The 12,502-nt window shown below is 40.1% G+C and overlaps 2 protein-coding genes across 2 annotated transcripts in view; both read left to right on the forward strand.

Moving 5' to 3' along the window:
- Window positions 1-966, forward strand: part of LOC110015368 (extracellular serine/threonine protein kinase FAM20C) — a 37,951-nt gene extending 36,985 nt beyond the window's left edge. Inside the window, exons 9-11 of the mRNA XM_020704808.1 lie at window positions 157-238; window positions 332-391; window positions 550-966. Coding sequence (XP_020560467.1) covers window positions 157-238; window positions 332-391; window positions 550-802 — 395 coding nt within the window. The 3' untranslated portion in view covers window positions 803-966. The remainder of the gene's footprint in view (window positions 1-156; window positions 239-331; window positions 392-549) is intronic.
- A 309-nt stretch (window positions 967-1,275) lies between these two features.
- On the forward strand, window positions 1,276-11,620 carry baiap2l2 (BAI1 associated protein 2 like 2). Its single transcript, XM_011478271.3, has 14 exons — window positions 1,276-1,673; window positions 1,771-1,846; window positions 2,915-3,001; window positions 3,768-3,829; window positions 4,839-4,910; window positions 5,703-5,792; window positions 5,898-6,029; window positions 6,509-6,613; window positions 8,537-8,639; window positions 8,947-9,154; window positions 9,244-9,309; window positions 10,118-10,412; window positions 10,497-10,540; window positions 10,930-11,620. The coding sequence occupies exons 1-14, from the start codon at window positions 1,620-1,622 to the stop codon at window positions 11,003-11,005; spliced, it is 1,470 nt and encodes a 489-aa protein (XP_011476573.1). The 5' UTR covers window positions 1,276-1,619; the 3' UTR covers window positions 11,006-11,620.
- Window positions 11,621-12,502: the final 882 nt, after the last annotated feature.

Raw genomic sequence — 12,502 nt, forward strand, 5'->3', positions numbered from 1 at the left:
TTTAAAATGACCAATTTAGCTACATTTCAGCACCTAAAAAAACATGAAACACGTACAAATGACATTGAAAACTTCAACCCAGACATCTCTAAGTATTTCCTTATTATTGTACCCATGATGCATTTCTTTTAAAAAGCTCTTTTTGTCTTCCTGTAGGTAACATGGACCGGCATCATTATGAAACCTTTGAGAAATTTGGCAACAGCACTTCCCTGCTGCATCTGGACAATGGGAGGGCGTGAGTGTTGGAGCCGTCTTGGTGGATTTTTTACTACTGTTGCCCTAAAGTAACAGCATTTGTAAGGAACTCTGTATCGTTTTATCACTGCAGATTTGGGCGTCACTCCAAAGATGAGCCTTCAATCTTAGTCCCACTGCAACAGTGTTGCAGGTTCGTATTCACATTTTCAACATCTTTCTTCATTTTATAATGATCTTCAGTTGTCATATAAAAAGGTGATTGAGGACAAATTAGCCAGAATCGATTCAAAGCTGAAGAAAAAGTTAAAAGCGTCATGTAAGCTGCTTCTATGTGATTTTTTTCTCTAGAATCCGTCGCTCTACTTGGCTTCGTCTCCGTCTCCTGTCTTTGCCTCAGTATCACATCAGCGACGTCATGAGGGCCTCGCTGTCCACCGATCCTCTTCACAAGGTGGCTCCTCTGTTGACTGAGCCTCATCTCGCTGCCCTCAGTCGCCGTTTGAAAACTGTGCTGGACACTGTAAGTCTCTGCCAGAAGCAGCAGAAAGAAACCGGCAGAGAAAGTGTCTTCTATGATGACCTGGACAGTCTTGAAAAATAGCTCCTTTTTTGCTGGCTCCTAAGATTTGTGTTTATACATAACTTTCCTTTTGAGGTCAAATGTAGTGAAGAGAAAACACTTTACAGGGACAGCTTCTGTATGGAGTCGCAGATATTACAATATTTACACCAAACAAATGAATAAAAAGACAAAAGAGACCGCCACTCTGTTTAACTCCTCAGTACAGTCCATTAAAGCTGTTCATCAGCTTTATCCTTTGTTGAGTTTGCTATAGCAATAACAGCATTTCACCTTAAAACATCCATAAAAATATCTTAGCTATGTTCTTTGGTAGTTAGTTATTTAGAAGTTTATTCAGGTTCCAATTGTTCTTTTACTTTACCATAATTGCAATTAAAATAAATAAATAAAATCTATTCTTTAACTCTGACAAAAGGTGTTTTTTTCCTCCCAACCGAGCATTTCAGGTGCAAACAGAGAGGCTGGCTTCACATTAAGTGAGGTCCACCTACTGGAGTGAATCTGAACGTCACAGATGCTTTGAAAGCTGCTCGTGCACCTTTTTTTTTTCTTTCTAGGTCTCCGTTCAATAATTAACGTTGTCGTTTCGGTGCCACCTATTCCCTTTTCTTTACTCTGCACATGCTTGCGGGTTCTTTCCATGAAAACACCGGGACAAGGGGGTGAAGCAGTCAGCAAATCAGACAGGTCTTCTCACTTTTTGGACCAGCAGCAGAAAGAGAGGCTCTGAGCTGCAAAGGCTTTGGAGACGTTTTTCAACTTTGAATGGGAGGACATATTTTATGACTTTCTGGATTGTTTTTATTCATATTGTTTCATCGTCAAACTAATCACTATGTCAGGAATCACCAGTGACCAGCTGCACAAATCAACGTTGAATGTTTACTCAGTAAGTTTTGATCTTTTATTTTGTTCACATTGTTCCTTATATAGAACACAGCTTTGTTTTGTTGTTAGTGTTTTACTCTGAGTGTGCACTATTGTAGAATCTCATGGAGCACTTCAACCCAGGTCTCGAGAAACTTGTTGCTCTTGGAAACAGCTATGTTCGAGCTTTTCAAGGTAAGGGAGTCATTTATTTGCTGCTTGGGCCACAAAATCTCATTGTGTTTCTTTTCTGTAGGTTTTCGTTGAACTGTTGAAATCTTGGTTTGACTTCACTGGTTTGGTTTGTTTCAAGCATTAAGAATAACGGAGTAGTACCATAAAAATATTACAAAACAAAAGCATATGAAACCCATTTCTGATATCAAGTAATACACTCATTAGAAAAACTTAGCAAAAATATGAAAGAAGATGATAATTTCGTCTTTGATAGTGTAAAACATACAGTGCACACACGTCACATTAGCTTAATCAAATATAATGATCAAATAAAGTCAGCTAGAGTTTGATTTGTTGCCTGAAAGAGAGTGGGAATTAAGGTAGCTTAAAGTTAACTACTGGTTTTGTAAGGAGAGTTTTCTGTTTCACTGAAGTACATCATTGATTTGGGTTAATAATGCAAAAAAGCATAACTTACATTTTATAAATTTAAATATTGTTTATTAATCTGCATTTAAGTTATAGAAAGTGATTTTTCAAAGATTCTTTGGGGAGTTTAATAAGAACTTTCATTTTATCTGGTTTATCAATAAAAGAGAATGCTTTTATTGATTTTTGAATATTTAATTAATCAATTCAACTACTTTTTTACATTTCCAGAAGCTGCATGTCAATGTAAGAAAAAAGTTGAAATAATAATGATTATGAATGTATAAAAAGACGAATTTAAACTTTTGCTTTATTCAACAAACGTTTTTCTGGTTAACCTGCTTCCTCTTTGCTTCTTCAACCTTTATCATGTGTAACTAGTAATTTACTTTGGTGGTTTTCATTATTAATGCGGCTTTCTGCATCAAAAGCCTGGAATAGTTAGTTTGGAAACACAATACTCACCAGCATGGGGCTATTCCGAGATCAGAAGCACGTATCACTTGTCGCCACTTTGAGGCTCGTTTTCCTAAAGAAGCAGCAGCAAGTGACCTCCTTTAAAAGCTCTGAAAATGGGGGACAATACTTTCACACTATTGTTTCTAGATATGAAATGGTTTGTCTGAAATAGACTTTTTGCATGTGTTTATGCTGCAGCCTTAGCTGTGTGCAGTGAGGCCTACTTCAGTGCTGTGGCAAAGATGGGTGACCAGGCGCTCCACACACTGTCATCACGCTCGCTCGGTAAGAGGGTCTCCATCTGAGTCTGTTCCAGACGAGCCCCTTTTTTTAACAAAGTACTCTTTTTTTCTCATAAGAAGCAATACAAATTATTTAAAAAAAAGAAAAAACAGAGTCCATTTCTGTTCTTTCCCATCATGTCATGGTTTTTGTGTGTTACAAGAGTGTGTATTTCCGCTTGCTTAACTTCCCCAATTACCCGATGGGTGAATGACGGGGTTAGACAACAACAAATATTGAACCAACAGGTCTTTGTTGAAGGTGCCAGTGTTTGTTCTGCACTTGCGTCTGATAGGTTTGGCTACATAAGAAGATCAGGGATCCACAGCCTGACTACAAACCCTATTGAGTGGCTTCACTTGAATCATTGATGAAGTTGGCCCTTCAGCTGCACTTAGTTCATTACCTTAACAAAAACGGACACACTCAGAGGCCCCAACATTAAAAGGCTTCACTTGTGCTCCATCTTCTTCAATGTCTAGTTTGCCAGATCATAGACTTTGAAGGCTGGAGTCATGAAGCATTGAGTTAGAGGGTAATATCCAATTTCTCCGACTTCTACCAGAAGAATTCCACCTATTAGGAGTTTATTTAAATTCACACAGAATGACAGCACCCACTCTTCAACCGCACTTCTCATGTTTATACAGCAAAGACATGACAGATTTTCTTCCTTGATAATTAAAACCCATCTTTTAGGAAGTATTAGAGTTCATTTTGTGCTGTTGAGTTAGTCTAATTTTTGATGGTCTGTTTCTCCTTTGAACAGGAGACGTCCTGATCCAGATCTCGGAAACACAGAGACGACTCACTGCAGAAATGGAGGGAGTGGTCAGTGCTTTTCCTCGGGAAATGTGGGGAAACCTGCAGCATAACAAATATTTTCCAGATTGCTGGCTTTAACTGTTAGACAACATTATTAAAAAAAATGAATGCTCAAAAGTTTATTATTTTCATTGATGTCAGAAAGCAATTTGATTTTACCCTGTACTCTTCTTTTTTTCGTTAAAAAAGGGCATTTTGATAAGAAAGAAAGCTTTTGGATTGCCACTCTGATCATCTTTTGATCTATTATAAAAGCGTTCCCAGTGGTCTCTTAATTAGGATTATGCCATTTCCAGTCTAAATCAAAATGTGCGTTTTCTAGAACATAGAGCGGCAGAAGTTCATAAGAAATTCGCCTCTCAATTGTGGATGGGACCGTTGGCGTGGGGTAATCCCGCCCCACCTTTTACACACCGGCACGCTAGCTTGCAGCCCAGGAGCAACAGAGATGGCAAGCAATATTGGAGCTGTCCAGTCGTATAGTTTTGAGCCAGATGTCAGTTCAAGTGAGGAAAACAAAGACATGCTGTAAATGGATTTAGTCATCGAAAAGTTTTTTCTACATCACATATAAGCTCTTTTTCAATCGTCTGCTCCTGATTCACAATGAGTTGAATAAAGAAGCACTCAGAAATACAGTTTTGAACTTAAATTTCTTTATATTTGTCCCCCCCCTGAAAAATGCCACAAGAGCATGTTGAAAACATCAATATCATAATTTTCCTCAGAGTGGGTCTTTAAAACAGCAAGTTAAGTTGGTTTACATTTGGTAGGATCACAAATGAGAAGTCTGTGTTTCTCTTTAGAAATCTGTTTGTCCTTGCATTTTCCATAGTTTAACTTTGCTTAATTTTGTTGGCATTTATTGACAGAAACAATCAAAAACACCAACACATGGCCTGTAGCAAAAAGAAAAGCTAACCTGAGGAAACATCACATTTGTAAATAGATTAAGTGAGACAAAATAATTACCCTGATAAACTAAATTACACCAAATGTTTTTTTCCATCTGCAGTTCCAGTGGTTTCAGGTTGAGGTGTTGCAAGCAATGGAGAAGAATGTCAAGCTGGATGAAGAATACATTGATGTGAGTTTATTTTACCCGTGTGTCTTTGAAACCTGGATATCCACAACAACATTTAGTGTCAAAATATAATTGCAGCTTTTGAATAAATTAAAGAAAGCTCCGAAAGTTGTTAGTCGTACTTTCTGATTTGGATGCATTTTCCTTTTGATGTAAACAAATGACATGCATTTCTTTCATGCACTTCAATGCATAGACTGTGAGGAAAACTAGCTTGAAGTATCTTTTTGAATATGTTTTTTTATTTTTAATAGCTATGCCTGCACTGTTTGTTGCACACACTGATCAAACGCATGGCAGATTCTTGGCCAATTAAAATACAACCCTTTTTTTTAAGGCAAATCTGGCTTCACATTGACTTTTGTTGATGAAACTATAAAGAACCTCAAGCTAAAACCTAAGGATCTGGAAAATTAAACTGCTGCCTGGAATTAGTATTAGTTGTGAAAAAGAAAAAAGAAAACCATTTTTCTTCCAGAAAGTGGAAAGTATTTTCACTTATTTTTTTAACCCAAAACGTTGCAAGGTTATTCCTTGCAGGCGTCACAGATTTGATCACATTCCTAAATAATAAACATGTTGAACCACAAAAGAAAAAGCAGTTGCTATCGTATAAGCATTCTACATGGGAGAGTTTTCCCATACGTCAGGAATACAGACTGAAGCATCTCATCCTGCTGAGATTAGTAGCTAGAAAGCGATGAAAGCACAGCTGAAACTTATTATGCCAATATTCCAGCTGGCAGAAGCAGGAAGATGTTTCATTGTTCAAATAAGCTGGTCCTTGTGCTGCAGGGAAGTCGCAAAGTGTATGAGATGGAGGTGAGGAACCAGGCCGAGACTTTGGAGAAACAACTCAGACGTGGAACGTTCAGGGATTCTTTGGTAAATACAAAATGCAAATTCACAATCAAGGTTTACAAATAAACACATGCAACTTATTTATTGCTAAATATGTGCCACAACGTTTGTGTCTTCACTTATTTTCAGGAGAACAGTGAATACATGTTGTACCTACGGCAAAGCCAGCAGGAGATCCTGAAGGAGGAGCAGAGGAGGTATCGCTTCTTGGCAGAGAAGCACTGTGGACTCACTCAGTCACTTCTGTTCCTCATTAATAAGGTAACTTTGCAGTCTGAGGAAACACAGGCAAAACGAAATGAAAGTTTTGATGAACTCTGGGTGGAACATTTATCAATCATCCTAGTTATCTGGTCACAAGCGGTTATGGTGCAGACCTTTGTATATTAACCCATTCTTAAATACCAATTTAGGAATGTTCAAATATAATAAGCTTTCTTTCAATACTAAATGTAAAAATGTCCCTTAGATTCAGGCTTCTCCTTATTAGTCAGTTGTAGCCCCGTCAGTAGAGGACGCTGTTCCTGAGCTTCTTGCTTCAGCAGGGTGTCAGCAGTGTTCTCCATGTAACCAAGACATTTACATTTTCATTCCAGCAATGATGCGTCATGTGAATTACAACAACATCTGCTGCAATTTAAGACTCATTTGCAATATTGAATTGACTTCCGTGTTAATCCTGCAGCTGCATGATTAGGTTGAAGTTTAATGAGAAGCTCCTTCCTCGTTTGTTTTTTTAGACTGGTGTGTCCCTCCAGCAAAAAGCTGATGGATGGAAGGAGAAAGTAAATGAGAGCAAGGACACTACCTCTCAGACATCCACCCATTTGGATCAAGAAGCCCAGGTAGGGGCACTTTAGTTTTTATTTATTTTACTTCATGGTTCAAAATCCAGTTTACTAAATTAGTTTCTTAAATAAGCCGCGATAAAGGCTGCACGGTGGCGCAGTGGTTAGCGCTCTTGCCTCACAGCAAGAAGGCCCCCGGTTCAAGTCCCGGCTGGGGGACATGAAAAACACAACATCAATGGGGGACCTTTCTGTGTGGAGTTTGCATGTTCTCCCCGTGCATGCGTGGGCTTTCTCCGGGATCTCCGGCTTCCTCCCACCGTCCAAAAACATGCTTCATAGGTTGATTGGCAACTCTAAATTGTCCATCGGTGTGAGTGTGAGAGTGAATGGATGTGTGATTGAGGATATTCTACCCTGCGACAGACTGGCGACCAGTCCAGAGCATCCCTTGCCTACGCCCAAGTGGCCGGGATAGGCTCCGGCAACCCCGTGACCCCGAAAGGGAATAAACGGTAAAGAAAATGAATGAATGAATGAATGAAAGCCGCGATAAAGCTGTTTATATTTATTTCTGAAACTAATGGAGTTTACTTTTGATTATGAAACTATTCTTAGTTAATAAACTAGGACAATTGGGGTTTAATTTTCAGGGTATTGCAAATTCTTACTAGAATTCCTTTGAAAAAAAAAAAGTATTAATTCATTAAAAAATGTTTTGTTTAAGTTTTATAAAAAAAAATTACTTTTGATAGAGAAAGCACATTACACATGTCTTTATGTCGATTTTCTTTCATGTGTGCAATAAAGCTCCTAAAATACACTGAAAAAAATCACAAGTCTACAAAGCCAGCTCTAAATTAAGAGTAAAAACTACTCATTTAATTTTTGGTGTTTTTTTTCTGTGCCTCACAATATTAATAGCTATGCAAAAATCCAAACGTGTTATATATGCTGTATATATGTTCAGTTAAAGATCCACTCTGAAGAAAATTGTGTTTTTGTTTTTTTCTTGTGGCATTTTTCTCATGATGGAGGACATATGAGAAGAAAATTGAGCTCAAAATTACATTTCTGAGTATTTCTTTATTCAGATCATTGTGAATCAGGAGCAGAAGAAAAAATGTCACTGGATGCTTGTGGTTGTGACGTAGAAAAAACACCAGGCAGGCCACAAGCTGCTTGCTCAACTAGATCCACGTTTGTCATCTATCTCAAAAATATATGGCTGGATAGCTCCAAAACTGCCCACCATTTTTGTTTCACTGCTAACGTTAGGTTGGGGCTGTAAGCTAGCAGCAGAGTATGTGAACAGAGGGCTCTCAGCAATGGGTGGGGTTCTGCAAAAACAGCCCGCAACTCAGAGGCAAAATTTTGATGAGCTCATGCTGCTCTGCAGAAAATAATTTGGCCTAAAGGGAGAACCTGTGTGTTAGCCAGCGCAGACTCTGGAAGGGGCTGTTCCCCACTTATCTACGTCACAATGTGAGAACCCACTTTTTGTGGTTTGGATGGGGCTGGTGCAGGATTTTAGAGGAATGCTCAGTAATGCATGATAGGATCAAAAAACCCTTAGGGTTGTTTTTTGTACAAAATAATACAATTAAAAGTTCGAAAGGGTTCATTTTGCATGATATAAGCCCGTTTAAAACACTTTATCAACTCCTGGCACCTATGTCTCACAGATGTAACATCACTGCTACCGGTTGTAGTAGTTATAAATCAGACGGTCAGGTTTAGCGTGTCACGCTGTTTATCACTGTTTTTAATTAGGAACTTTAAAGAAATTAAATCGAAGAAATTGATTTGTAGCTTTTTAGCAACAGGGTTCTTTTCTTTGCTTGTTTTTTTCCAAACGCATTATAAAAAATACTTCAGTGTTTCTGTGAACACAAGTTAAACGTTTTAGAGAAAGTTTCTGTTCATTTCTAAATAAGCTATTGATTTAATCATTTATAATGTTTTTGTGTGTCTGCAAAGCTCAGAGGTTCAGTGACATCTCTGCTCCAGACAGTTGCCAGAGAGGAGGACATGTCCTGGGCTAGGAGGGAGCAGCAGGCGCTGGGAAGAGTGCCATCTAGAGGTGAGAGGTGGAAGTACTTCTTCCAACAGATTCTATGTTATGGCAAATGTCTGGGAACATTTAAACCAAAGAAGAGCCACAAGCTGCCCTTGTATTTACTGAAAATTTTCAGTTATATATCTTTACTGTTTCTGAAAAGAAAATTATATTTAATAAAGCTCTGTCTCTTCTTTTTTTTTTTTGCACGCTTGGAGACAGCCTTGGTTTTAATCTGGTGCTTTACAATAAAACTGAAAAGAAAACTGAACTGAATTCTAAGAAATCTCCTGTTGTGAAGTTTTTTTCTCCCCTCTCTTTCCCTTTGCAGCACCATCTCCTCTCCCCAGCCGCTCTCGGTCCAGCTCGGTTGGAGAATCTCTGGGCCTTTCAGCGGGTAGAACCATGAGGGCTGTGGTGTCTCACCCATCCTCTTCCAATCCAAAGCTCTTACCTTTCAACAGGGGAGAAAGCATCATTGTGTTGGTACAGGAGCCACGTAACGGCTGGCTGTACGGGCGCACTGAAAGTACCCTGCGGTGGGTGTATCTATGAGTTTTACAATTTCTCACAAATGTCTGTTTTGTTTTTGCTTTTGTCTGATTGGTTCTGGTGCATTGACTTCCAGGCAGGGTTGGTTCCCTGCTGCATATGTGGCTCCAATTGAGGATTTCACCAACAGTCTAGTTACCAGGTTAGTATTGTTAGTGATGTGCAGATGTCTGCACAGATCTTTGTGTATTTGCATTTTGAAATCAGTTTTTACAGCTCACCAACAGAACCAACTAAATGACAAATTACTTCCATCTTTCTGAAATGAAAGTTTAGAAAGTTGTTAAAAACTGTGAAAGCAGTGTCTCCAAAATTTTACTGAAGGTACGTTCACACCCCCCTCAGCAACACGCGTTCAATCAGCTACTTTCAAAGAAAAGTCTATGTAAACGCGCGTGAATGCACGTGTCCGGCTTCTGCGTTCAAAATTCTCCAGTACATGCGTCACTACGCACATTTTTTAGTTTGTTGTTGGGCTCCATGTACAGAATGGCATTGAACGCACGTTGAAAGTTAAACTAGTTAAACTTTGACCAAACTGGGACTCAGATTTGGTAGTGACGTAGATGGACACCCCTTTAAATTCACGGAAGTTTCAATTCTTTGAAATTTGACCATGGAGGAGAAATGAACAATTGTTGTTTGTGCCCGGCCGGAATTCTATGACACCAAGTCTTTCAATGATCAGAATAGAGCTGTTGTGAAGGAAAAAGCCTGGAGCAAGATTCAAGATTTGTACAGCTTTGACATTTCACACCAAGCCCCTTCCAACTGTAGGTGGTGGAGATGCACTTGTAAACAGTAGAGAAAGAATAAAATGCAGAAGCCCCTCCCTTCTTGTCCAGTGTGAATTCCATGGGCTAAATGCCCTTTCAGGCACATTCTTCTACACGCGTTATACGCTGGTGTATACGCAGCTCAAGACTCTCACAGTCCCTCTCTTGTCACAGCGGTTCTGTCAGGAGCTACAGCATGAACAGTCTGCTGGACTCTGAGCACTCAGAGGCCAAGAGTTATGGAGATGTCCCAGTCCCGGCACCAGCCAGCCGCAGAGCCTCTGTGGACGTCCGAACCATCTCTCCCCTTCCTGACAAGAAGCTGGAAGCGCAGATGGAGACCAAGCCTCCACCTCCACCCCCTCCTCCACCCCCTCCATTTAGTCAGAACCTCCGAAGGGGCTCAGCAGATTTCCGATCAGTCTCTCCTCTGCCTGATAGGAGGAGCGACGCTACATTGGATGCTCAGGTAGTATTTCTTCTTTTTTTTATCAGTGTTCCTTTTGTCTTACATGTTTTAATACACTTCTGTTTTTCTTTTTTTTTCTTCCAGAAATTGTCACCTATGGGAGCAGCTGAAAACCCTCTTTTTCCAAGGTAACCCACAGTTTTATTCACTAACAGACCAATTTCCCAATAGCCACCTAATAAAAGATTTATTAGAATGATACATTATTATAAGTGGGAAACTTTCTTTGCAGTCATCCATTGAGGTTATTGTTTGCTGCACCAGTTAGATGATCATCTTAAATAATACTCCACTTCCCTTCACCTCATTCTATGAAGTCAATCCGTCTTTGCAGCAAACACAGTTCAACACGCGGAAAGTTGAGCTGTAAAAGCTCCCACAGTGAAAACCGGCAGGCTGGGCCGGTGTGGTGTTAGTTTCCTAACCCTGGATCATGTGTGTGTTTTCTGTGTGCAGGCGGCAAGCAGCTAAGCGTGAGAGGTGTTCTATAACATTTTCCATCATCCTTTCCTTTCAGGGGCACCAACCCGTTTGCCACAGTAAAGCTTCGTCCCACATCAACCAATGACAGATCTGCTCCTCATATTCACTGATCCATCAGTGCTGGGGGGGATCAGGATGTGGAGACGAGATATGCTTTTTTGTAGACCTCTCTGACGTAAACAAAGACACATTTTTGGATTTGTCCACAGGAATTTTAAAGAAGTTTTGTACAGTGTGATGTTTAACACCAAACACAAAAAATAAGTGATATTTTCTTTCTTCTAAATACTACAAAACAAATTTTAGCTGTTTTAGCTCTTCTTTTTACAGGTATAAAGTTGTGTTGTGTTTGTGGTAAAAATATAAAGTACCGTAGATGGTTGCTTTGGTAACACTGGAAAACAGGAGTCATGAGTGTCTATTTTGTTGTTTTTTTGGCTCACTGTTCCGTTGTTTGTATTGTTCTCATGGTGTTCTATATGAGATTTGTATTGAAACCGTTGACTGTATATGAGAACTGGACTGAGTGAGTGTTACGTCCATACAAAATACTTTACACCTCCTTTACTTTGCACCTACTGCATGAATTTAAAAAATTATGAGCGAGCAGGGCCTTAATAATAATCATAACAGTAATAAAAGCACATTTAGAAGATGCGTGTTGGTCTAAACGGCAAACGTTTAGCATGGCGAAATCTGCTGTAGCTGCTTGTTAGCAGCTTAGCTTGTCCCCCCCCCCCCCCCCCCCCCCCCCACACACACACACTTTTTCTTGTGTTTCTTTTGTGTGACTGCGGTTGTCATGGCGGCAACGCAGCGACGGAAGGAGGCGTTGCCTTGGGCGCTCCAGGATGAAGCAGGCGCACGAGAGGGGATGCGCGGGAGAGGAAAAAGAAGGGCTGATCGGCCGGCTTATGTGCTTTTGCTGAGTTTTGAATAAGGAAGTGTTTGCAGACGTTGTGCTGTACTAACAGTTTGATCCAAGCAAAGAAACCAACGGCTTCTAGCCGGTTCCAGAGCAACGGTGTCCCACTTGATTAGTTACCATTTGCGTCCCGACCGGGACCGGACCAGAAATAACAGCGGTTTCCGACTACGGTCTGAAGCCTGAGGCTGAAAGGTAACACACTGATGGGGCTCCAGCTGTCCTTGAACAGCAGAATCAGCACATAAAAGCAACTATAAGTCATGTGACCTGAGTTGGTGGTGTCCTGAGTTGACGTCACTGACGTACGACTCGCATTTACTGGGGAATATCCGATTTGTCTGCTTACATGGCACACGCAAATGCACGTATCCGATTCGTATCCGATTTATTCCACATATGAATGAGGCCTGAATCCGATCTGAGAAAATCGTAATCTATGCGCTTTTTTTCTGCTTACATGTTCACCGGAATTGGGTCAGCCATGCAGTGTAAATGCGGCCTAAATGAAGTCAGTTCAGTCACCATTTTTTCATGATATGGATGTCGTCATTTTGGAGCCAAATGATGGCTCATACTAAGCCGGATGTAAAACAATAAATACTAAAACCTTCGTACATTTAGCACACTTTCAATGCAAACATACTGGTATGTAGTAGAGATGCAACTAATCCCTTTCCCC

This window comes from Oryzias latipes, chromosome 1 (genome assembly GCF_002234675.1).
Source record: "Oryzias latipes chromosome 1, ASM223467v1".
In the NCBI taxonomy this organism is placed as follows: domain Eukaryota; kingdom Metazoa; phylum Chordata; class Actinopteri; order Beloniformes; family Adrianichthyidae; genus Oryzias; species Oryzias latipes.